At 39.3% G+C, this 26,561-nt stretch overlaps 1 protein-coding gene and 14 non-coding genes across 15 annotated transcripts in view; all 15 read left to right on the top strand.

The window, feature by feature from the left end:
• Positions 1-26,561, top strand: part of GUCY2C (guanylate cyclase 2C) — a 203,328-nt gene that overhangs the window by 31,807 nt on the left and 144,960 nt on the right. The window contains exon 4 of the mRNA XM_033932825.1: positions 25,656-25,871. Within this exon, the coding sequence (XP_033788716.1) occupies positions 25,656-25,871 (216 nt within the window). The remainder of the gene's footprint in view (positions 1-25,655; positions 25,872-26,561) is intronic.
• LOC117356135 lies at positions 3-109 on the top strand. Its single transcript, XR_004538569.1, has one exon. It is a non-coding gene; the product is annotated as a U6 spliceosomal RNA (small nuclear RNA).
• On the top strand, positions 1,049-1,120 carry TRNAP-CGG. Its single transcript has one exon. It is a non-coding gene; the product is annotated as a tRNA-Pro (tRNA).
• Positions 2,739-2,845, top strand: LOC117356136. The gene has a single exon (XR_004538570.1). It is a non-coding gene; the product is annotated as a U6 spliceosomal RNA (small nuclear RNA).
• Positions 3,785-3,856, top strand: TRNAP-CGG. Its single transcript has one exon. It is a non-coding gene; the product is annotated as a tRNA-Pro (tRNA).
• On the top strand, positions 5,475-5,581 carry LOC117356137. The gene has a single exon (XR_004538571.1). It is a non-coding gene; the product is annotated as a U6 spliceosomal RNA (small nuclear RNA).
• On the top strand, positions 6,521-6,592 carry TRNAP-CGG. The gene has a single exon. It is a non-coding gene; the product is annotated as a tRNA-Pro (tRNA).
• On the top strand, positions 8,211-8,317 carry LOC117356138. The gene has a single exon (XR_004538572.1). It is a non-coding gene; the product is annotated as a U6 spliceosomal RNA (small nuclear RNA).
• On the top strand, positions 9,258-9,329 carry TRNAP-CGG. The gene has a single exon. It is a non-coding gene; the product is annotated as a tRNA-Pro (tRNA).
• LOC117356139 lies at positions 10,951-11,057 on the top strand. The gene has a single exon (XR_004538573.1). It is a non-coding gene; the product is annotated as a U6 spliceosomal RNA (small nuclear RNA).
• Positions 13,587-13,658, top strand: TRNAP-CGG. Its single transcript has one exon. It is a non-coding gene; the product is annotated as a tRNA-Pro (tRNA).
• On the top strand, positions 15,277-15,383 carry LOC117356140. The gene has a single exon (XR_004538574.1). It is a non-coding gene; the product is annotated as a U6 spliceosomal RNA (small nuclear RNA).
• On the top strand, positions 16,323-16,394 carry TRNAP-CGG. The gene has a single exon. It is a non-coding gene; the product is annotated as a tRNA-Pro (tRNA).
• On the top strand, positions 18,013-18,119 carry LOC117356141. The gene has a single exon (XR_004538575.1). It is a non-coding gene; the product is annotated as a U6 spliceosomal RNA (small nuclear RNA).
• On the top strand, positions 20,649-20,720 carry TRNAP-CGG. Its single transcript has one exon. It is a non-coding gene; the product is annotated as a tRNA-Pro (tRNA).

Genomic DNA, 26,561 nt, shown 5'->3' on the forward strand with positions numbered 1-26,561 from the left:
TTGTGCTTGCTTCGGCAGCACATATACTAAAATTGGAACGATACAGAGAAGATTAGCATGGCCCCTGCGCAAGGATGACACGCAAATTCGTGAAGCGTTCCACATTTTTCCTTCCTATCACCTCTGGCAGAAGGAAGGGGGGTGTTTAGTTTCTTTCCCAAACAAGATTGCGCTATTTCATTTTGATGGAGCACAAATTCTTACAGAAAACTCATTTCCCTTTTCCGGTGCAGGAGTCTCCCAGAGAATCTCCCTGCTCTAGATCTTTGTGCTTAAATTTAGAAGAGCCCAAGTCAGATGCGTGGTATGTGCCTAGGAATTGAAAAGGCCCTCCCCCGCCCCTGGCCATGATGAACTTGGATCCAGATCACTGTATGAGTGCCGGATCTTTTACATTTTAGAGCAAATAATCTACAAGTTAAAAACTGCTCTTCCTCGGTCCTTTTATGCAGAATAGAATGGATGTTCCTTCTGCTGAACAGATCCTTCTTTCTTCATAGCCTCTAGGTTGTAAAGAAAAACTCTTAACAAGGTTCTCTGTTAGCTGCTTAGAATGAAAATGCATGGTGTAGGAAATCAGAGTGATATACAAAGGAGCAGGTGGTACTTGTTTCTTTGGTAACAACTCTGCACAATTTGGGCAGAAAGGTACACCTCAGGTAATGTAGCCCTAATGTGGCAATGGTTTTTCCATTTTGCTTTCACTGGAGTATCTACTGGTTAGGTGATGCTAAACCTGAAAATAGAATTGACTAGCTAATTGTAAACAAGTGCTGGGACTTTGTTTTAGTGGTCAAAATGAGACTAATATCCTCTAGACTAAGGAGCCAATAAATTACGGCGCGTCTCTTGATTTTAAATGGAGTTGTGTTACATGATTAGCACAATCCAAGGATCCAGCAGGACAGGATTAGGGAGCGGTCAAGGAGTAGGTTCAGCCATGCCATGCTGAGAGAACCTCTCCAATATAAATTCTCTGCTGACGGAGCAGCACAAAGCAAAAGAAAAGGTAGCCTTTCTGTGGCACAGCAGCACCTTGGCCTACTGTGGCTCGTTGGTCTAGGGGTATGATTCTCGCTTCGGGTGCGAGAGGTCCTGGGTTCGACTCCCAGATGAGCCCTCATGGGTTTTTGGCTGTAACTATGGACTCCTAAATGCATTTGTAGTCTTCTTATTTCTTTCTGGGTTATACCATGATACAATGTGCTGCAATAATCAAGCCTAGAAATGATTAAAGAATGAATGATAATGTTAAGAGCTTCTGGTTTTAAAACTTTTGATTAAGATCTAATAAGACGTAACTTATAGAAATAGTTTTTAACCACTGAACTAATCTGATCATGATAAGAAAGTTCTTGATCTAGTAACACTTCCAGTATTTTCGTTATTGTTACTATTTGGAGTGGGGAGTTATCTAAGAATATTTGTGAGGAAAATGTAAGATCATTTTTCCATGGAAAATACATTACTGAAGATTTTTGATACGTTCAGGGCCAACATATTATCTTTAAGCCATTGACTTGTTTGATTTAGCTTATTGTTTATATTTATTATCTCATTGGAATCAACTGTATTTAATGGGTGCAGGAGTTGAATGTCATCTGCATAGACAAAAGAGGAGAATCCAATAGATTGACTAAGGGTAAGTAGTGGTGACAAAAAAAAAAAGTTAAATAAAAGTGGAGGCAAAATTGAGCCGTGAGGTATACCATAAGAATTTGTGTAGATATTCGATAACGAATTGTTAAAGATGAGTTTTGCTGACCGATCTTGAAAATACGATTTAAACCGGTTTTGTACTTGGTCAGAAATGCCAATCGAGGGCAGTCTCTTGATGTGTAAATGATGGTCAACAGTGTCAAATGCTGCAGATAAATCAAGTGAAATCAAAAGGACAGATTTATGGTGATCCAGCTGATATTGGATATTGGTTGTAATACCTATCATGGAGTGTTCTGTTGAATGGTTGGACCTAAAGCCTGTCTGATTGGGATGTAATATATACATTTTTTCTACAAAGTTGATTATGTGATTAAAGACAACCTTTTCTATTAATTTGGCGAGAAAGGGAAGATTGGCTATAGGTCGGTAATTTGATTCAATTGCAATTGATTCTTTTGGGGTTTTTCTTATTGGACAGATGGCTGCCTCTTTCCATTCTTTCGGTCTAAATCCTGTAGTTAGACTAGTTTCAATCAATGTCTGAATAAACAGACCAAAGAAAGAAAATAAACGTTTTATGAAAAGAGGAGAAATTGAATTGAAGTCTGTGCCTTTAATATTAATACTTTGCAGGAGTCGTTTGAGATCCTCTAGAGTTGGTATGTTGAAACTGGCGCATTTGGAAATAGGTATCTTTTGTATTTGTTCCGCGTCTGTGTTAGAATCAATTTTTTTGAATCGATGCTTTCTCTAATTTTACTAACAAAATAATCAGCAAGATTTTGTGCAATGCATGGCACAGCGACGCCTGCCCAGGAAAGGAGTTTGTGATGTCATAAAAGCATCTGCATGAAGAGCTACCCACCATGCCTTGCGCCTTTAGGGGGTCTGAGAAGCGGGCATTGCCCATCATGCGTGCTCAGCTGTCTGTGTATGCTGAGGCCTGAAACCTTTACGATACTGCTGTATGAGAGGTAGAAGCGTCCTCGCTGTGCCGCCGCACAACCCAGGTCACCTCGATGTAAAAGAACGTTTTGTGAGGAGCTTTAAATAATGACTCGCTGAGCTGTGCACTTGTGCTTGCTTCGGCAGCACATATACTAAAATTGGAACGATACAGAGAAGATTAGCATGGCCCCTGCGCAAGGATGACACGCAAATTCGTGAAGCGTTCCACATTTTTCCTTCCTATCACCTCTGGCAGAAGGAAGGGGGGTGTTTAGTTTCTTTCCCAAACAAGATTGCGCTATTTCATTTTGATGGAGCACAAATTCTTACAGAAAACTCATTTCCCTTTTCCGGTGCAGGAGTCTCCCAGAGAATCTCCCTGCTCTAGATCTTTGTGCTTAAATTTAGAAGAGCCCAAGTCAGATGCGGGGTATGTGCCTAGGAATTGAAAAGGCCCTCCCCCGCCCCTGGCCATGATGAACTTGGATCCAGATCACTGTATGAGTGCCGGATCTTTTACATTTTAGAGCAAATAATCTACAAGTTAAAAACTGCTCTTCCTCGGTCCTTTTATGCAGAATAGAATGGATGTTCCTTCTGCTGAACAGATCCTTCTTTCTTCATAGCCTCTAGGTTGTAAAGAAAAACTCTTAACAAGGTTCTCTGTTAGCTGCTTAGAATGAAAATGCATGGTGTAGGAAATCAGAGTGATATACAAAGGAGCAGGTGGTACTTGTTTCTTTGGTAACAACTCTGCACAATTTGGGCAGAAAGGTACACCTCAGGTAATGTAGCCCTAATGTGGCAATGGTTTTTCCATTTTGCTTTCACTGGAGTATCTACTGGTTAGGTGATGCTAAACCTGAAAATAGAATTGACTAGCTAATTGTAAACAAGTGCTGGGACTTTGTTTTAGTGGTCAAAATGAGACTAATATCCTCTAGACTAAGGAGCCAATAAATTACGGCGCGTCTCTTGATTTTAAATGGAGTTGTGTTACATGATTAGCACAATCCAAGGATCCAGCAGGACAGGATTAGGGAGCGGTCAAGGAGTAGGTTCAGCCATGCCATGCTGAGAGAACCTCTCCAATATAAATTCTCTGCTGACGGAGCAGCACAAAGCAAAAGAAAAGGTAGCCTTTCTGTGGCACAGCAGCACCTTGGCCTACTGTGGCTCGTTGGTCTAGGGGTATGATTCTCGCTTCGGGTGCGAGAGGTCCTGGGTTCGACTCCCAGATGAGCCCTCATGGGTTTTTGGCTGTAACTATGGACTCCTAAATGCATTTGTAGTCTTCTTATTTCTTTCTGGGTTATACCATGATACAATGTGCTGCAATAATCAAGCCTAGAAATGATTAAAGAATGAATGATAATGTTAAGAGCTTCTGGTTTTAAAACTTTTGATTAAGATCTAATAAGACGTAACTTATAGAAATAGTTTTTAACCACTGAACTAATCTGATCATGATAAGAAAGTTCTTGATCTAGTAACACTTCCAGTATTTTCGTTATTGTTACTATTTGGAGTGGGGAGTTATCTAAGAATATTTGTGAGGAAAATGTAAGATCATTTTTCCATGGAAAATACATTACTGAAGATTTTTGATACGTTCAGGGCCAACATATTATCTTTAAGCCATTGACTTGTTTGATTTAGCTTATTGTTTATATTTATTATCTCATTGGAATCAACTGTATTTAATGGGTGCAGGAGTTGAATGTCATCTGCATAGACAAAAGAGGAGAATCCAATAGATTGACTAAGGGTAAGTAGTGGTGACAAAAAAAAAAAGTTAAATAAAAGTGGAGGCAAAATTGAGCCGTGAGGTATACCATAAGAATTTGTGTAGATATTCGATAACGAATTGTTAAAGATGAGTTTTGCTGACCGATCTTGAAAATACGATTTAAACCGGTTTTGTACTTGGTCAGAAATGCCAATCGAGGGCAGTCTCTTGATGTGTAAATGATGGTCAACAGTGTCAAATGCTGCAGATAAATCAAGTGAAATCAAAAGGACAGATTTATGGTGATCCAGCTGATATTGGATATTGGTTGTAATACCTATCATGGAGTGTTCTGTTGAATGGTTGGACCTAAAGCCTGTCTGATTGGGATGTAATATATACATTTTTTCTACAAAGTTGATTATGTGATTAAAGACAACCTTTTCTATTAATTTGGCGAGAAAGGGAAGATTGGCTATAGGTCGGTAATTTGATTCAATTGCAATTGATTCTTTTGGGGTTTTTCTTATTGGACAGATGGCTGCCTCTTTCCATTCTTTCGGTCTAAATCCTGTAGTTAGACTAGTTTCAATCAATGTCTGAATAAACAGACCAAAGAAAGAAAATAAACGTTTTATGAAAAGAGGAGAAATTGAATTGAAGTCTGTGCCTTTAATATTAATACTTTGCAGGAGTCGTTTGAGATCCTCTAGAGTTGGTATGTTGAAACTGGCGCATTTGGAAATAGGTATCTTTTGTATTTGTTCCGCGTCTGTGTTAGAATCAATTTTTTTGAATCGATGCTTTCTCTAATTTTACTAACAAAATAATCAGCAAGATTTTGTGCAATGCATGGCACAGCGACGCCTGCCCAGGAAAGGAGTTTGTGATGTCATAAAAGCATCTGCATGAAGAGCTACCCACCATGCCTTGCGCCTTTAGGGGGTCTGAGAAGCGGGCATTGCCCATCATGCGTGCTCAGCTGTCTGTGTATGCTGAGGCCTGAAACCTTTACGATACTGCTGTATGAGAGGTAGAAGCGTCCTCGCTGTGCCGCCGCACAACCCAGGTCACCTCGATGTAAAAGAACGTTTTGTGAGGAGCTTTAAATAATGACTCGCTGAGCTGTGCACTTGTGCTTGCTTCGGCAGCACATATACTAAAATTGGAACGATACAGAGAAGATTAGCATGGCCCCTGCGCAAGGATGACACGCAAATTCGTGAAGCGTTCCACATTTTTCCTTCCTATCACCTCTGGCAGAAGGAAGGGGGGTGTTTAGTTTCTTTCCCAAACAAGATTGCGCTATTTCATTTTGATGGAGCACAAATTCTTACAGAAAACTCATTTCCCTTTTCCGGTGCAGGAGTCTCCCAGAGAATCTCCCTGCTCTAGATCTTTGTGCTTAAATTTAGAAGAGCCCAAGTCAGATGCGGGGTATGTGCCTAGGAATTGAAAAGGCCCTCCCCCGCCCCTGGCCATGATGAACTTGGATCCAGATCACTGTATGAGTGCCGGATCTTTTACATTTTAGAGCAAATAATCTACAAGTTAAAAACTGCTCTTCCTCGGTCCTTTTATGCAGAATAGAATGGATGTTCCTTCTGCTGAACAGATCCTTCTTTCTTCATAGCCTCTAGGTTGTAAAGAAAAACTCTTAACAAGGTTCTCTGTTAGCTGCTTAGAATGAAAATGCATGGTGTAGGAAATCAGAGTGATATACAAAGGAGCAGGTGGTACTTGTTTCTTTGGTAACAACTCTGCACAATTTGGGCAGAAAGGTACACCTCAGGTAATGTAGCCCTAATGTGGCAATGGTTTTTCCATTTTGCTTTCACTGGAGTATCTACTGGTTAGGTGATGCTAAACCTGAAAATAGAATTGACTAGCTAATTGTAAACAAGTGCTGGGACTTTGTTTTAGTGGTCAAAATGAGACTAATATCCTCTAGACTAAGGAGCCAATAAATTACGGCGCGTCTCTTGATTTTAAATGGAGTTGTGTTACATGATTAGCACAATCCAAGGATCCAGCAGGACAGGATTAGGGAGCGGTCAAGGAGTAGGTTCAGCCATGCCATGCTGAGAGAACCTCTCCAATATAAATTCTCTGCTGACGGAGCAGCACAAAGCAAAAGAAAAGGTAGCCTTTCTGTGGCACAGCAGCACCTTGGCCTACTGTGGCTCGTTGGTCTAGGGGTATGATTCTCGCTTCGGGTGCGAGAGGTCCTGGGTTCGACTCCCAGATGAGCCCTCATGGGTTTTTGGCTGTAACTATGGACTCCTAAATGCATTTGTAGTCTTCTTATTTCTTTCTGGGTTATACCATGATACAATGTGCTGCAATAATCAAGCCTAGAAATGATTAAAGAATGAATGATAATGTTAAGAGCTTCTGGTTTTAAAACTTTTGATTAAGATCTAATAAGACGTAACTTATAGAAATAGTTTTTAACCACTGAACTAATCTGATCATGATAAGAAAGTTCTTGATCTAGTAACACTTCCAGTATTTTCGTTATTGTTACTATTTGGAGTGGGGAGTTATCTAAGAATATTTGTGAGGAAAATGTAAGATCATTTTTCCATGGAAAATACATTACTGAAGATTTTTGATACGTTCAGGGCCAACATATTATCTTTAAGCCATTGACTTGTTTGATTTAGCTTATTGTTTATATTTATTATCTCATTGGAATCAACTGTATTTAATGGGTGCAGGAGTTGAATGTCATCTGCATAGACAAAAGAGGAGAATCCAATAGATTGACTAAGGGTAAGTAGTGGTGACAAAAAAAAAAAGTTAAATAAAAGTGGAGGCAAAATTGAGCCGTGAGGTATACCATAAGAATTTGTGTAGATATTCGATAACGAATTGTTAAAGATGAGTTTTGCTGACCGATCTTGAAAATACGATTTAAACCGGTTTTGTACTTGGTCAGAAATGCCAATCGAGGGCAGTCTCTTGATGTGTAAATGATGGTCAACAGTGTCAAATGCTGCAGATAAATCAAGTGAAATCAAAAGGACAGATTTATGGTGATCCAGCTGATATTGGATATTGGTTGTAATACCTATCATGGAGTGTTCTGTTGAATGGTTGGACCTAAAGCCTGTCTGATTGGGATGTAATATATACATTTTTTCTACAAAGTTGATTATGTGATTAAAGACAACCTTTTCTATTAATTTGGCGAGAAAGGGAAGATTGGCTATAGGTCGGTAATTTGATTCAATTGCAATTGATTCTTTTGGGGTTTTTCTTATTGGACAGATGGCTGCCTCTTTCCATTCTTTCGGTCTAAATCCTGTAGTTAGACTAGTTTCAATCAATGTCTGAATAAACAGACCAAAGAAAGAAAATAAACGTTTTATGAAAAGAGGAGAAATTGAATTGAAGTCTGTGCCTTTAATATTAATACTTTGCAGGAGTCGTTTGAGATCCTCTAGAGTTGGTATGTTGAAACTGGCGCATTTGGAAATAGGTATCTTTTGTATTTGTTCCGCGTCTGTGTTAGAATCAATTTTTTTGAATCGATGCTTTCTCTAATTTTACTAACAAAATAATCAGCAAGATTTTGTGCAATGCATGGCACAGCGACGCCTGCCCAGGAAAGGAGTTTGTGATGTCATAAAAGCATCTGCATGAAGAGCTACCCACCATGCCTTGCGCCTTTAGGGGGTCTGAGAAGCGGGCATTGCCCATCATGCGTGCTCAGCTGTCTGTGTATGCTGAGGCCTGAAACCTTTACGATACTGCTGTATGAGAGGTAGAAGCGTCCTCGCTGTGCCGCCGCACAACCCAGGTCACCTCGATGTAAAAGAACGTTTTGTGAGGAGCTTTAAATAATGACTCGCTGAGCTGTGCACTTGTGCTTGCTTCGGCAGCACATATACTAAAATTGGAACGATACAGAGAAGATTAGCATGGCCCCTGCGCAAGGATGACACGCAAATTCGTGAAGCGTTCCACATTTTTCCTTCCTATCACCTCTGGCAGAAGGAAGGGGGGTGTTTAGTTTCTTTCCCAAACAAGATTGCGCTATTTCATTTTGATGGAGCACAAATTCTTACAGAAAACTCATTTCCCTTTTCCGGTGCAGGAGTCTCCCAGAGAATCTCCCTGCTCTAGATCTTTGTGCTTAAATTTAGAAGAGCCCAAGTCAGATGCGGGGTATGTGCCTAGGAATTGAAAAGGCCCTCCCCCGCCCCTGGCCATGATGAACTTGGATCCAGATCACTGTATGAGTGCCGGATCTTTTACATTTTAGAGCAAATAATCTACAAGTTAAAAACTGCTCTTCCTCGGTCCTTTTATGCAGAATAGAATGGATGTTCCTTCTGCTGAACAGATCCTTCTTTCTTCATAGCCTCTAGGTTGTAAAGAAAAACTCTTAACAAGGTTCTCTGTTAGCTGCTTAGAATGAAAATGCATGGTGTAGGAAATCAGAGTGATATACAAAGGAGCAGGTGGTACTTGTTTCTTTGGTAACAACTCTGCACAATTTGGGCAGAAAGGTACACCTCAGGTAATGTAGCCCTAATGTGGCAATGGTTTTTTCCATTTTGCTTTCACTGGAGTATCTACTGGTTAGGTGATGCTAAACCTGAAAATAGAATTGACTAGCTAATTGTAAACAAGTGCTGGGACTTTGTTTTAGTGGTCAAAATGAGACTAATATCCTCTAGACTAAGGAGCCAATAAATTACGGCGCGTCTCTTGATTTTAAATGGAGTTGTGTTACATGATTAGCACAATCCAAGGATCCAGCAGGACAGGATTAGGGAGCGGTCAAGGAGTAGGTTCAGCCATGCCATGCTGAGAGAACCTCTCCAATATAAATTCTCTGCTGACGGAGCAGCACAAAGCAAAAGAAAAGGTAGCCTTTCTGTGGCACAGCAGCACCTTGGCCTACTGTGGCTCGTTGGTCTAGGGGTATGATTCTCGCTTCGGGTGCGAGAGGTCCTGGGTTTGACTCCCAGATGAGCCCTCATGGGTTTTTGGCTGTAACTATGGACTCCTAAATGCATTTGTAGTCTTCTTATTTCTTTCTGGGTTATACCATGATACAATGTGCTGCAATAATCAAGCCTAGAAATGATTAAAGAATGAATGATAATGTTAAGAGCTTCTGGTTTTAAAACTTTTGATTAAGATCTAATAAGACGTAACTTATAGAAATAGTTTTTAACCACTGAACTAATCTGATCATGATAAGAAAGTTCTTGATCTAGTAACACTTCCAGTATTTTCGTTGTTGTTACTATTTGGAGTGGGGAGTTATCTAAGAATATTTGTGAGGAAAATGTAAGATCATTTTTCCATGGAAAATACATTACTGAAGATTTTTGATACGTTCAGGGCCAACATATTATCTTTAAGCCATTGACTTGTTTGATTTAGCTTATTGTTTATATTTATTATCTCATTGGAATCAACTGTATTTAATGGGTGCAGGAGTTGAATGTCATCTGCATAGACAAAAGAGGAGAATCCAATAGATTGACTAAGGGTAAGTAGTGGTGACAAAAAAAAAAAGTTAAATAAAAGTGGAGGCAATATTGAGCCGTGAGGTATACCATAAGAATTTGTGTAGATATTCGATAACGAATTGTTAAAGATGAGTTTTGCTGACCGATCTTGAAAATACGATTTAAACCGGTTTAGTACTTGGTCAGAAATGCCAATCGAGGGCAGTCTCTTGATGTGTAAATGATGGTCAACAGTGTCAAATGCTGCAGATAAATCAAGTGAAATCAAAAGGACAGATTTATGGTGATCCAGCTGATATTGGATATTGGTTGTAATACCTATCATGGAGTGTTCTGTTGAATGGTTGGACCTAAAGCCTGTCTGATTGGGATGTAATATATACATTTTTTCTACAAAGTTGATTATGTGATTAAAGACAACCTTTTCTATTAATTTGGCGAGAAAGGGAAGATTGGCTATAGGTCGGTAATTTGATTCAATTGCAATTGATTCTTTTGGGGGTTTTCTTATTGGACAGATGGCTGCCTCTTTCCATTCTTTCGGTCTAAATCCTGTAGTTAGACTAGTTTCAATCAATGTCTGAATAAACAGACCAAAGAAAGAAAATAAACGTTTAATGAAAAGAGGAGAAATTGAATTGAAGTCTGTGCCTTTAATATTAATACTTTGCAGGACTCGTTTGAGATCCTCTAGAGTTGGTATGTTGAAACTGGCGCATTTGGAAATAGGTATCTTTTGTATTTGTTCCGCATCTGTGTTAGAATCAATTTTTTTGAATCGATGCTTTCTCTAATTTTACTAACAAAATAATCAGCAAGATTTTGTGCAATGCATGGCACAGCGACGCCTGCCCAGGAAAGGAGATGTTGTGATGTCATAAAAGCATCTGCATGAAGAGCTACCCATCCATGCCTTGCGCCTTTAGGGGGTCTGAGAAGCGGGCATTGCCCATCATGCGTGCTCAGCTGTCTGTGTATGCTGAGGCCTGAAACCTTTACGTTACTGCTGTATGAGAGGTAGAAGCGTCCTCGCTGTGCCACCGCACAACCCAGGTCACCTCGATGTAAAAGAACGTTTTGTGAGGAGCTTTAAATAATGACTCGCTGAGCTGTGCACTTGTGCTTGCTTCGGCAGCACATATACTAAAATTGGAACGATACAGAGAAGATTAGCATGGCCCCTGCGCAAGGATGACACGCAAATTCGTGAAGCGTTCCACATTTTTCCTTCCTATCACCTCTGGCAGAAGGAAGGGGGGTGTTTAGTTTCTTTCCCAAACAAGATTGCGCTATTTCATTTTGATGGAGCACAAATTCTTACAGAAAACTCATTTCCCTTTTCCGGTGCAGGAGTCTCCCAGAGAATCTCCCTGCTCTAGATCTTTGTGCTTAAATTTAGAAGAGCCCAAGTCAGATGCGGGGTATGTGCCTAATACAGACCCAACAAATTACAGGCCCATATCTAATATTCCTTTTCTGGCCAAGTTAACGGAAAAGATAGTTTATACTCAAATATTAGATTTTGTGGAAAAAACTAACGTCCTCCACCCTAATCAAACAGGTTTTAGAGAACATCACAGTACAGAATTATCACTAGTTGGCTTAACTACTTCCATTCATTATTTTCTTGACCATCACAAAACTACTTTATTAATTTCACTAGATCTTTCCGCAGCTTTTGACACAATTGATCATATACTTCTCATAAACCGACTTCAATCTATAGGGATCACGGATCAAATTCTTTCTTGGTTTAATTCATACTTTACAGACCGTTCTTCTTCTGTTGTCTTTAAAGAATCTATATCTAATTCCACTTCAACCACTTTCGGTGTTCCCCAAGGGTCTATTCTCTCTCCATTACTATTTAATATCTTTCTGGCACCACTCCTTACATTGTGTCAATCTATAGGTTTTCAAGTTTTCGGATACGCAGATGATATTCAGCTTTTACATCCTGTAGATACTGATAATATATCAGAAATACATGAGATCAGTAAGAAACTCGATCAAATTCAACATTGGTTAAACACTAATAAACTGGCCCTTAACATAAAAAAAACAAATTTGATGATTTTTCCATGGAAGGAAAATCCCACACTTATCACCCCTATTACTATTAGAAATATTCCTTTACAGATAGTTAATAAAACGAAAATATTAGGAGTAATTGTTGATTCTAAATTAAACTTTCATGACCATATAAGTCATATTGTTAAAACCTCATTCTATAGATTACGACAAATTAGATCCATCTCAAAATTTCTGAATGCACAATCTTTAAACATTCTTATCCACTCATTAGTCATATCAAAAATAGATTATTGTAATTCTCTTTTTAGAGGTATTGCATTAAATGAAATTAAACGTTTACAAATTATACAGAATGTCTCTATAAAACTTATTACTAAATCTAAAAAATTTGATCATGTCACTCCCCTACTAGAAAAGGCACATTGGCTCCCTGTCATCCATAGAATAACTTATAAAATCTGTTTACTTACATTTAAAACACTACTATATAAGACACCTGCTTTTATTCATAAACTTTTAATACCTTACCATCCAACTAGAACATTAAGATCTATTGATCAAAATTTATTAACAATACCATCATTGAAATTGATTAATACTAGACGTCAATTTATATTTTCCGTAACAGCCCCTCAAACCTGGAATGCTCTTCCAATTTTTATACGGAACAATCAAGATTTGGTAAAATTTAAATCACTATTAAAAACATTTCTTTTTAATGACGCTTTTAACTCCTGAATTTTTATTTATTGTTTCTCCTAATGTGTTTTCCTATGTTTACTCTTTTATATAACGAATGTATTTCATTACCCTATTTTTACCCAATGTTGTATAATAAGTTTTAACCTTTTTAAGCATTGTGATTCCCAACAGTCTGTTTTGCTTGTTTGTTTGTTTGTTCTCTTTTAATTAAATTTGATTTGTATATCGCTTTGAATTAGAGAAAGCGATTAATCAAGAATAAATAATAAACTTGAAACTTGAAACTTGAATTGAAAAGGCCCTCCCCCGCCCCTGGCCATGATGAACTTGGATCCAGATCACTGTATGAGTGCCGGATCTTTTACATTTTAGAGCAAATAATCTACAAGTTAAAAACTGCTCTTCCTCGGTCCTTTTATGCAGAATAGAATGGATGTTCCTTCTGCTGAACAGATCCTTCTTTCTTCATAGCCTCTAGGTTGTAAAGAAAAACTCTTAACAAGGTTCTCTGTTAGCTGCTTAGAATGAAAATGCATGGTGTAGGAAATCAGAGTGATATACAAAGGAGAAGGTGGTACTTGTTTTTTTGGTAACAACTCTGCACAATTTGGGCAGAAAGGTACACCTCAGGTAATGTAGCCCTAATGTGGCAATGGTTTTTCCATTTTGCTTTCACTGGAGTATCTACTGGTTAGGTGATGCTAAACCTGAAAATAGAATTGACTAGCTAATTGTAAACAAGTGCTGGGACTTTGTTTTAGTGGTCAAAATGAGACTAATATCCTCTAGACTAAGGAGCCAATAAATTACGGCGCGTCTCTTGATTTTAAATGGAGTTGTGTTATATGATTAGCACAATCCAAGGATCCAGCAGGACAGGATTAGGGAGCGGTCAAGGAGTAGGTTCAGCCATGACATGGTGAGAGAACCTCTCCAGTATAAATTCTCTGCTGATGGAGCAGCACAAAGCAAAAGAAAAGGTAGCCTTTCTGTGGCACAGCAGCACCTTGGCCTACTGTGGCTCGTTGGTCTAGGGGTATGATTCTCGCTTCGGGTGTGAGAGGTCCTGGGTTCGACTCCCAGATGAGCCCTCCTGGGTTTTTGGCTGTAACTATGGACTCCTAAATGCATTTGTAGTCTTCTTATTTCTTTCTGGGTTATACCATGATACAATGTGCTGCAATAATCAAGCCTAGAAATGATTAAAGAATGAATGATAATGTTAAGAGCTTCTGGTTTTAAAACTTTTGATTAAGATCTAATAAGACGTAACTTATAGAAATAGTTTTTAACCACTGAACTAATCTGATCATGATAAGAAAGTTCTTGATCTAGTAACACTTCCAGTATTTTTGTTGTTGCGACTATTTGGAGTGGGGAGTTATCTAAGAATATTTGTGAGGAAAATGTAACATCATGTTTCCATGGAAAATACATTACTGAAGATTTTTGATACGTTCAGGGCCAACATATTATCTTTAAGCCATTGACTTATTTGATTTAGCTTATTGTTTATATTTATTATCTCATTGGAATCAACTGTATTTAATGGGTGCAGGAGTTGAATGTCATCTGCATAGACAAAAGAGGAGAATCCAATAGATTGACTAAGGGTAAGTAGTGGTGACAAAAAAAAAAAGTTAAATAAAAGTGGAGGCAATATTGAGCCGTGAGGTATACCATAAGAATTTGTGTAGATATTCGATAACGAATCGTTAAAGATGAGTTTTGCTGACCGATCTTGAAAATACGATTTAAACCGGTTTAGTACTTGGTCAGAAATGCCAATCGAGGGCAGTCTCTTGATGTGTAAATGATGGTCAACAGTGTCAAATGCTGCAGATAAATCAAGTGAAATCAAAAGGACAGATTTATGGTGATCCAGCTGATATTGGATATTGGTTGTAATACCTATCATGGAGTGTTCTGTTGAATGGTTGGACCTAAAGCCTGTCTGATTGGGATGTAATATATACATTTTTTCTACAAAGTTGATTATGTGATTAAAGACAACCTTTTCTATTAATTTGGCGAGAAAGGGAAGATTGGCTATAGGTCGGTAATTTGATTCAATTGCAATTGATTCTTTTGGGGGTTTTCTTATTGGACAGATGGCTGCCTCTTTCCATTCTTTCGGTCTAAATCCTGTAGTTAGACTAGTTTCAATCAATGTCTGAATAACCAGACCAAAGAAAGAAAATAAACGTTTAATGAAAAGAGGAGAAATTGAATTGAAGTCTGTGCCTTTAATATTAATACTTTGCAGGACTCGTTTGAGATCCTCTAGAGTTGGTATGTTGAAACTGGCGCATTTGGAAATAGGTATCTTTTGTATTTGTTCCGCGTCTGTGTTAGAATCAATTTTTTTGAATCGATGCTTTCTCTAATTTTACTAACAAAATAATCAGCAAGATTTTGTGCAATGCATGGCACAGCGACGCCTGCCCAGGAAAGGAGTTTGTGATGTCATAAAAGCATCTGCATGAAGAGCTACCCACCATGCCTTGCGCCTTTAGGGGGTCTGAGAAGCGGGCATTGCCCATCATGCGTGCTCAGCTGTCTGTGTATGCTGAGGCCTGAAACCTTTACGTTACTGCTGTATGAGAGGTAGAAGCGTCCTCGCTGTGCCACCGCACAACCCAGGTCACCTCGATGTAAAAGAACGTTTTGTGAGGAGCTTTAAATAATGACTCGCTGAGCTGTGCACTTGTGCTTGCTTCGGCAGCACATATACTAAAATTGGAACGATACAGAGAAGATTAGCATGGCCCCTGCGCAAGGATGACACGCAAATTCGTGAAGCGTTCCACATTTTTCCTTCCTATCACCTCTGGCAGAAGGAAGGGGGGTGTTTAGTTTCTTTCCCAAACAAGATTGCGCTATTTCATTTTGCTGGAGCACAAATTCTTACAGAAAACTCATTTCCCTTTTCCGGTGCAGGAGTCTCCCAGAGAATCTCCCTGTTCTAGATCTTTGTGCTTAAATTTAGAAGAGCCCAAGTCAGATGCGGGGTATGTGCCTAGGAATTGAAAAGGCCCTCCCCCGCCCCTGGCCATGATGAACTTGGATCCAGATCACTGTATGAGTGCCGGATCTTTTACATTTTAGAGCAAATAATCTACAAGTTAAAAACTGCTCTTCCTCGGGCCTTTTATGCAGAATAGAATGGATGTTCCTTCTGCTGAACAGATCCTTCTTTCTTCATAGCCTCTAGGTTGTAAAGAAAAACTCTTAACAAGGTTCTCTGTTAGCTGCTTAGAATGAAAATGCATGGTGTAGGAAATCAGAGTGATATACAAAGGAGAAGGTGGTACTTGTTTTTTTGGTAACAACTCTGCACAATTTGGGCAGAAAGGTACACCTCAGGTAATGTAGCCCTAATGTGGCAATGGTTTTTCCATTTTGCTTTCACTGGAGTATCTACTGGTTAGGTGATGCTAAACCTGAAAATAGAATTGACTAGCTAATTGTAAACAAGTGCTGGGACTTTGTTTTAGTGGTCAAAATGAGACTAATATCCTCTAGACTAAGGAGCCAATAAATTACGGCGCGTCTCTTGATTTTAAATGGAGTTGTGTTACATGATTAGCACAATCCAAGGATCCAGCAGGACAGGATTAGGGAGCGGTCAAGGAGTAGGTTCTGCCATGACATGCTGAGAGAACCTCTCCAGTATAAATTCTCTGCTGACGGAGCAGCACAAAGCAAAAGAAAAGGTAGCCTTTCTGTGGCACAGCAGCACCTTGACCTACTGTGGCTCGTTGGTCTAGGGGTATGATTCTTGCTTCGGGTGCGAGAGGTCCTGGGTTCGACTCCCAGATGAGCCCTCCTGGGTTTTTGGCTGTAACTATGGACTCCTAAATGCATTTGTAGTCTTCTTATTTCTTTCTGGGTTATACCATGATACAATGTGCTGCAATAATCAAGCCTAGAAATGATTAAAGAATGAATGATAATGTTAAGAGCTTCTGGTTTTAAAACTTTTGATTAAGATCTAATAAGACGTAACTTATAGAAATAGTTTTTAACCACTGAACTAATCTGATCATGATAAGAAAGTTCTTGATCTAGTAACACTTCCAGTATTTTTGTTGTTGCGACTATTTGGAGTGGGGAGTTATCTAAGAATATTTGTGAGGAAAATGTAACATCATGTTTCCATGGAAAATACATTACTGAAGATTTTTGATACGTTCAAGGCCAACATATTATCTTTAAGCCATTGACTTATTTGATTTAGCTTATTGTTTATATTTATTATCTCATTGGAATCAACTGTATTTAATGGGTGCAGGAGTTGAATGTCATCTGCATAGACAAAAGAGGAGAATCCAATAGATTGACTAAGGGTAAGTAGTGGTGACAAAAAAAAAAAGTTAAATAAAAGTGGAGGCAATATTGAGCCGTGAGGTATACCATAAGAATTTGTGTAGATATTCGATAACGAATTGTTAAAGATGAGTTTTGCTGACCGATCTTGAAAATACGATTTAAACCGGTTTAGTACTTGGTCAGAAATGCCAATCGAGGGCAGTCTCTTGATGTGTAAATGATGGTCAACAGTGTCAAATGCTGCAGATAAATCAAGTGAAATCAAAAGGACAGATTTATGGTGATCCAGCTGATATTGGATATTGGTTGTAATACCTATCATGGAGTGTTCTGTTGAATGGTTGGACCTAAAGCCTGTCTGATTGGGATGTAATATATACATTTTTTCTACAAAGTTGATTATGTGATTAAAGACAACCTTTTCTATTAATTTGGCGAGAAAGGGAAGATTGGCTATAGGTCGGTAATTTGATTCAATTGCAATTGATTCTTTTGGGGGTTTTCTTATTGGACAGATGGCTGCCTCTTTCCATTCTTTCGGTCTAAATCCTGTAGTTAGACTAGTTTCAATCAATGTCTGAATAACCAGACCATAGAAAGAAAATAAACGTTTAATGAAAAGAGGAGCAATTGAATTGAAGTCTGTGCCTTTAATATTAATACTTTGCAGGACTCGTTTGAGATCCTCTAGAGTTGGTATGTTGAAACTGGCGCATTTGGAAATAGGTATCTTTTGTATTTGTTCCGCGTCTGTGTTAGAATCAATTTTTTTGAATCGATGCTTTCTCTAATTTTACTAACAAAATAATCAGCAAGATTTTGTGCAATGCATGGCACAGCGACGCCTGCCCAGGAAAGGAGTTTGTGATGTCATAAAAGCATCTGCATGAAGAGCTACCCTCCATGCCTTGCGCCTTTAGGGGGTCTGAGAAGCGGGCATTGCCCATCATGCGTGCTCAGCTGTCTGTGTATGCTGAGGCCTGAAACCTTTACGATACTGCTGTATGAGAGGTAGAAGCGTCCTCGCTGTGCCACCGCACAACCCAGGTCACCTCGATGTAAAAGAACGTTTTGTGAGGAGCTTTAAATAATGACTCGCTGAGCTGTGCACTTGTGCTTGCTTCGGCAGCACATATACTAAAATTGGAAAGATACAGAGAAGATTAGCATGGCCCCTGCGCAAGGATGACACGCAAATTCGTGAAGCGTTCCACATTTTTCCTTCCTATCACCTCTGGCAGAAGGAAGGGGGGTGTTTAGTTTCTTTCCCAAACAAGATTGCGCTATTTCATTTTGATGGAGCACAAATTCTTACAGAAAACTCATTTCCCTTTTCCGGTGCAGGAGTCTCCCAGAGAATCTCCCTGCTCTAGATCTTTGTGCTTAAATTTAGAAGAGCCCAAGTCAGATGCGGGGTATGTGCCTAATACAGACCCAACAAATTACAGGCCCATATCTAATATTCCTTTTCTGGCCAAGTTAACGGAAAAGATAGTTTATACTCAAATATTAGATTTTGTGGAAAAAACTAACGTCCTCCACCCTAATCAAACAGGTTTTAGAGAACATCACAGTACAGAATTATCACTAGTTGGCTTAACTACTTCCATTCATTATTTTCTTGACCATCACAAAACTACTTTATTAATTTCACTAGATCTTTCCGCAGCTTTTGACACAATTGATCATATACTTCTCATAAACCGACTTCAATCTATAGGGATCACGGATCAAATTCTTTCTTGGTTTAATTCATACTTTACAGACCGTTCTTCTTCTGTTGTCTTTAAAGAATCTATATCTAATTCCACTTCAACCACTTTCGGTGTTCCCCAAGGGTCTATTCTCTCTCCATTACTATTTAATATCTTTCTGGCACCACTCCTTACATTGTGTCAATCTATAGGTTTTCAAGTTTTCGGATACGCAGATGATATTCAGCTTTTACATCCTGTAGATACTGATAATATATCAGAAATACATGAGATCAGTAAGAAACTCGATCAAATTCAACATTGGTTAAACACTAATAAACTGGCCCTTAACATAAAAAAAACAAATTTGATGATTTTTCCATGGAAGGAAAATCCCACACTTATCACCCCTATTACTATTAGAAATATTCCTTTACAGATAGTTAATAAAACGAAAATATTAGGAGTAATTGTTGATTCTAAATTAAACTTTCATGACCATATAAGTCATATTGTTAAAACCTCATTCTATAGATTACGACAAATTAGATCCATCTCAAAATTTCTGAATGCACAATCTTTAAACATTCTTATCCACTCATTAGTCATATCAAAAATAGATTATTGTAATTCTCTTTTTAGAGGTATTGCATTAAATGAAATTAAACGTTTACAAATTATACAGAATGTCTCTATAAAACTTATTACTAAATCTAAAAAATTTGATCATGTCACTCCCCTACTAGAAAAGGCACATTGGCTCCCTGTCATCCATAGAATAACTTATAAAATCTGTTTACTTACATTTAAAACACTACTATATAAGACACCTGCTTTTATTCATAAACTTTTAATACCTTACCATCCAACTAGAACATTAAGATCTATTGATCAAAATTTATTAACAATACCATCATTGAAATTGATTAATACTAGACGTCAATTTATATTTTCCGTAACAGCCCCTCAAACCTGGAATGCTCTTCCAATTTTTATACGGAACAATCAAGATTTGGTAAAATTTAAATCACTATTAAAAACATTTCTTTTTAATGACGCTTTTAACTCCTGAATTTTTATTTATTGTTTCTCCTAATGTGTTTTCCTATGTTTACTCTTTTATATAACGAATGTATTTCATTACCCTATTTTTACCCAATGTTGTATAATAAGTTTTAACCTTTTTAAGCATTGTGATTCCCAACAGTCTGTTTTGCTTGTTTGTTTGTTTGTTCTCTTTTAATTAAATTTGATTTGTATATCGCTTTGAATTAGAGAAAGCGATTAATCAAGAATAAATAATAAACTTGAAACTTGAAACTTGAATTGAAAAGGCCCTCCCCCGCCCCTGGCCATGATGAACTTGGATCCAGATCACTGTATGAGTGCCGGATCTTTTACATTTTAGAGCAAATAATCTACAAGTTAAAAACTGCTTTTCCTCGGTCCTTTTATGCAGAATAGAATGGATGTTCCTTCTGCTGAACAGATCCTTCTTTCTTCATAGCCTCTAGGTTGTAAAGAAAAACTCTTAACAAGGTTCTCTGTTAGCTGCTTAGAATGAAAATGCATGGTGTAGGAAATCAGAGTGATATACAAAGGAGAAGGTGGTACTTATTTTTTTGGTAACAACTCTGCACAATTTGGGCAGAAAGGTACACCTCAGGTAATGTAGCCCTAATGTGGCAATGGTTTTTCCATTTTGCTTTCACTGGAGTATCTACTGGTTAGGTGATGCTAAACCTGAAAATAGAATTGACTAGCTAATTGTAAACAAGTGCTGGGACTTTGTTTTAGTGGTCAAAATGAGACTAATATCCTCTAGACTAAGGAGCCAATAAATTACGACGCGTCTCTTGATTTTAAATGGAGTTGTGTTACATGATTAGCACAATCCAAGGATCCAGCAGGACAGGATTAGGGAGCGGTCAAGGAGTAGGTTCAGCCATGACATGCTGAGAGAACCTCTCCAGTATAAATTCTCTGCTGACGGAGCAGCACAAAGCAAAAGAAAAGGTAGCCTTTCTGTGGCACAGCAGCACCTTGACCTACTGTGGCTCGTTGGTCTAGGGGTATGATTCTCGCTTCGGGTGCGAGAGGTCCTGGGTTCGACTCCCAGATGAGCCCTCCTGGGTTTTTGGCTGTAACTATGGACTCCTAAATGCATTTGTAGTCTTCTTATTTCTTTCTGGGTTATACCATGATACAATGTGCTGCAATAATCAAGCCTAGAAATGATTAAAGAATGAATGATAATGTTAAGAGCTTCTGGTTTTAAAACTTTTGATTAAGATCTAATAAGACGTAACTTATAGAAATAGTTTTTAACCACTGAACTAATCTGATCATGATAAGAAAGTTCTTGATCTAGTAACACTTCCAGTATTTTTGTTGTTGCGACTATTTGGAGTGGGGAGTTATCTAAGAATATTTGTGAGGAAAATGTAACATCATGTTTCCATGGAAAATACATTACTGAAGATTTTTGATACGTTCAGGGCCAACATATTATCTTTAAGCCATTGACTTATTTGATTTAGCTTATTGTTTATATTTATTATCTCATTGGAATCAACTGTATTTAATGGGTGCAGGAGTTGAATGTCATCTGCATAGACAAAAGAGGAGAATCCAATAGATTGACTAAGGGTAAGTAGTGGTGACAAAAAAAAAAGTTAAATAAAAGTGGAGGCAATATTGAGCCGTGAGGTATACCATAAGAATTTGTGTAGATATTCGATAACGAATTGTTAAAGATGAGTTTTGCTGACCGATCTTGAAAATACGATTTAAACCGGTTTAGTACTTGGTCAGAAATGCCAATCGAGGGCAGTCTCTTGATGTGTAAATGATGGTCAACAGTGTCAAATGCTGCAGATAAATCAAGTGAAATCAAAAGGACAGATTTATGGTGATCCAGCTGATATTGGATATTGGTTGTAATACCTATCATGGAGTGTTCTGATGAATGGTTGGACCTAAAGCCTGTCTGATTGGGATGTAATATATACATTTTTTCTACAAAGTTGATTATGTGATTAAAGACAACCTTTTCTATTAATTTGGCGAGAAAGAGAAGATTGGCTATAGGTCGGTAATTTGATTCAATTGCAATTGATTCTTTTGGGGTTTTTCTTATTGGACAGATGGCTGCCTCTTTCCATTCTTTCGGTCTAAATCCTGTAGTTAGACTAGTTTCAATCAATGTCTGAATAAACAGACCAAAGAAAGAAAATAAACGTTTTATGAAAAGAGCCATGCCATGCTGAGAGAACCTCTCCAGTATAAATTCTCTGCTGACGGAGCAGCACAAAGCAAAAGAAGAGGTAGCCTTTCTGTGGCACAGCAGCACCTTGGCATACAGTGGCTCATTGGTCTAGGGGTATGATTCTCGCTTTGGGTGTGAGAGGTCCCGAGTTCAACGCCTGGATGAGCTCTCCTTGGTTTTTGGCTGTAACTATGGACACCTAAATGCACTAGGTCAGGGGTAGGCAATTCCGGTCCTTAAGAGCCGGAGCCAGGTGATGGTTTTCTGGATATCCACAACAAATATGCATGAGATAGATTTGCATATCAAGGCGGCAGTGCATGCAAATCCAGCTCATACATATTCATTATGGATTCCTGAAAATCTGACCTGGCTCCGGCTATCGAGGGACGGAATTGCCTACCTCTGCACTAGGTAGGCCTCATACCGTCTTTATCACAGCACTTTTCTTGGGCACCTCACACTTGAATGGTGGGTTTCTCTCTATCAAAACCTTTCCTGATTCCACTAGAAAGGTTGTGCGTGAGGTGGTACACATGATTTTTACAAGTGAGGATGCATCTGGTTCTGCTCTTTGCTGAAACTCAGTCGTGAGAAAGGAGCCACCCTGAAATTCTAAACATCAGCATTTGGACGCTGCTCCCCTTTCCATCCCCTCACCCAACCTAGTCAACAGGGTTCCGCCAGACATAGCTCTGCCCTGAAAGGCTGATCCAGTTCTGCTTTTTGCCCCTTGTAGCTCTCGATTAACACTCCCAATTTCTCCATAGAGGAAGGACTACAACTTCATAAATTCAGCGGTGTAAAACTAGAATTCCATCAATCTGTAAGGCTTGGCGCGGGTCCGGTGGCCATGCTACTTACATGAGACAGAGCCGCCATGCTCCTCAAGACAAATTGAAGCCAAATTGTAGGGGGGACGTAAGGGGGCAAGGCTCACATTCAAGGTTTGGGTGAGGATGAAATTTAAGGCAAAGTCATTCATGAAAACCTGCTCCGGAGGAGCCCGGAAAGGTCAAAGCCCCCAGATACAGCTAAGATCTCATTCATTTGGAAGGAAAATACTGAAGTTTCAAGTTTATTAAACATTTGTTGCACACGCAATGCGTATAATAATTTAAAAATAGGAGAGAAAAAAAATAAAACAATTTTAATAAACATACAGTGTATATGTACAAATTATTACCGATACAAAAGGAGATGGGGATGAACTATAATCTTTAAAGAATATAAAGAAACATTTAGGGAAAAAACATCTGGAGAGTAAGAAAGAATAATTATGAAAGCATGGATAAGTCTAGAAGAGAAGGTAAAGAAGATTGCGACCTATAAATAAAGTCTGATTAAAATTAGGTATTAGAGCTTAAGCATTAATGATAGATGAATTATCCTATCTATGTCTCAAATGCGTCCTTATACAAGAAACTTTTTTTTGTGTGTGTTTAAATGATTTTTATTATTCCAGCAGTAAGAAGCAAATACAAACAGTAGTACCATTCAGGAAATAACATTTTCAACAATATAATCAGTTCCCCTCCCATCCCCCCCTCCTCTCCCCTCCCCAAGAATCCATGGCCAGTCCAACAGCTGAGAGTGGGAATAAAATCTTAAAGATTCAAAAGTCTACTGCGAGCACGCGGTGTGAGGTCCTGCCAGAAGTGCTCCCACACCTGACAAAATTTGCGACCCGGGCCAAGAGTCAAGTCTCCCACCATGCGTCTCTCCAGTGTTGCGTGCACTATCATTAGGGATACAAGAAACTTTTTAAAGAGCTTTTGGAATTTTTCTAATTAGGATTCATCACGTAAGTAAATCGTTACGTTGTTCCAGAGCTGGGGTGCTGTGAAGGGGTAGTCAGCAAATGCTGTTCTGTTGATCTAAGTGTCCTAAATGGAGAAATAGGGACTCATAATCGAAAGAGAAAAACGTCCAAAACCCGGCCAAAGTCGGCACTTGGACGAACATTTCTCAAAAACGTCCAAGTGCCGATAATAAAAACGGATTTTGGACGTATTTCTAAACGACCTAGGCCTTCATAGTGCCGCTCAACGTCCAAAGCCAAACGGGGCGTTTCGAGAGGCGTGTCGAGGGTGGGAGTTGGGCGGGACGTGGGCCGGCTTAGACTTAGTCGTATAGCATGTAAAACCGAAAGTTTTACAACAGAGCTTAGACGGAACTTGGACGTTGCGACTTAGACCATGTAAAACATGGTCTAAGTCACAAAACCCACCTAAATTCACCAGATAAGCTCTTCAAACACATAATACAGACCCCCGCACACTACCCCAGTGATCACCAACCCCCCCACCCACATAAAAATTTTATTCACAACTTTAAATTTCAACCTCCAGACCATCATCATCTGGCTGCCTGGCATAGGAAAGCCTAGTTATCCAGCCCAGAGGCAGCTTAAGTCATCTTGGGGCTGGGTTCGGGACCCATAGAGAAGAGGATCCATGCCCACAAGCCCCTGTAATCACTGCATTGAAACTTAAACACATGCACTGCACTATACACCCCCAAAACCCTTTTTTACTGGCATATAAGTGGCTCCTGAAGCCATAAGGGCTATTGGGGTGGTAGATAAGTGGGTCTAGGGGATTCTGGAGGTGGTTTGGGGGGGCTCACTGTGACCTATAAGGGAGCTGTAGAGAGCAGAAGCCACGGCACCCTTTTTGTGAAGTTCACAGCAGTGCCCTGTAAAGTACCCCACTATTTAGGTGGCATGTCTGGGTGTTTGCAGACCCCTCCCACGTCCAACAGGGCTTGTTCTAGGCGTTTTGAACTTGGATGGAAAGTTGGACGGAAATGTGGTATAAAGATGGACGATTTAGCGGCTTGGACGCTCAGATCAGCAAGACGTATAATTAGACGATTTTCAAAAGTAAAAAAAAGTTGGACGTCTCTTTCGAAAATGTGTCTTAGGCTCTTTTTAACTTTGGACGACTTGCGAGATGGACGTAAACGGACTTAGACGTCCCTTTCGATTATGCCCCTATATGGTATCAGAAGACTATCCAGAAATATTGGTGCGTTAGTTTTTGTTCTTCAGGGGACCCTATAGGTCCTAAAAGCAGACTTGTGGATTAAATACAAATGAAAAACTCTGCGCTGGTGAAATCTGCTCGATAGCAAAGGTGAGTATAGGGCACCCATCCTGGAACGCCTGATTTAGGGTAGGCCTGAGAGCAAATTAAGTGAGCCAAAATTTTCATTTCTGTCACGCCCAACTAAAACCCAAATTAAATTTCTCCTCCGTTCCCCCCAAGTTAAAAGGCATACATGTTCTAGTGGGGACTACCCCCATCAGTCGAAGACCTCCTCCCCGCAAAGAGTTTAGTTGTTAGGTGGCCACTGGCACTGTCCTGGAGCTGCTGCAACCAGCCGCCAGCCTCCCTGCACATATGCTAAGGTTTGTTCAAGCATGAAAACTGAGCATGTGTGAGAGAGGGAGTGGCCTGCAGCTGGGAACAATGGCAGCTCCAGGACTTTGCCAGTGGCTGCCCAACATGTAAATTATTTTGGCGAGGAGGAGGCCTTCGGCTGGCAGGGCTTTGGAATCTCCACCAGATACACTAAAGGAGATGGAATTTTGGGCAGGCCTGAGTGAAAACCGGGTGGGCCCGGGCCACTGTTTTCAGTGGCAAATTTTGAGGGCCATTTACTGAATCCACTCTTAACTTCATTCTTTGAAACCCTTGTGGAGTATAATGTTCTTCAAAACATTACTTTCTCCAGCATTCAGCCTTACAGAAATTAATATTATTTGTTTTCCCTTTTGATTTTGCCTTTAGCATCGACAGTAACTTCACCAGACCTCTGATCTCAGCAGGAAGCTTTGGAGTATCATGTGATTATAGTCCTAGTTTGACTCGCCTACTTACACCAGCCAGGAAAGTAACCTACTTCTTTTATGAGTTCTGGCAGTTCAAACATGCCATCAAAGAACAGTGGAATTCAATCTACTTCTATAAGAATAAGGAAATTAACAACACGGAAGACTGCTTTTGGTAAGAAATAACCATATCACTACTCTGCTTCTTTTCAAAAGTATTTTCCATCAAGGTACAGGGTGTTATGATTTTATTTCACATTCACAGTTAGCAAAGTTTGGCTCTGTGTTTTACTCTTCCTGCAACTATTGTTAATTAAATGTGTTTGGATCAAGTTCTGTGACTCGGTCTGCCATTTGTTTCCTCTTGCTATGGACCAACTGCCCACTTGTTTTCATAGATCTCAGCTGGGCAAGCTGGATGGACCATTTTGATTTTTATTTGCTATCATTTATTAGGTATGCAAAGCTGGCTCAAGGCATGGACCAGGTGAACCACTGGCTCAGGTTGTAAAGCCTCAAGGGCACTGAAAGCATGTTTTATAGGGTGTTGCCAAGATGGTGGACGGCAGTGTGGCAGCATTCTAGAGTGCTGGATTCCTGCTCTTGTTTCTTCAATTTCCTCAACAAAAAGGATTGCTGGTTTGCTTATTTTTTTGAGCGACTATGCCACATACAAAAACATAAGGGAATCCTGAAACCAGTTCTTCTGCCGGCGGCAACATCATCTCCCTTACAACCTTTGATTTAAGAAATCCTGCATCAGTTTGCCACTGGACTCCAGTCTTCTACATGGTGTGTGGGCCCTGCTGAGAAATCGAGTGGAGGAGAACTCAGTTTTCTAGGGCATGAACTATCTTTATCCCCC

The sequence above is a fragment of the Geotrypetes seraphini genome, chromosome 2 (genome assembly GCF_902459505.1).
Source record: "Geotrypetes seraphini chromosome 2, aGeoSer1.1, whole genome shotgun sequence".
NCBI classification, from domain to species: Eukaryota; Metazoa; Chordata; class Amphibia; order Gymnophiona; family Dermophiidae; genus Geotrypetes; species Geotrypetes seraphini.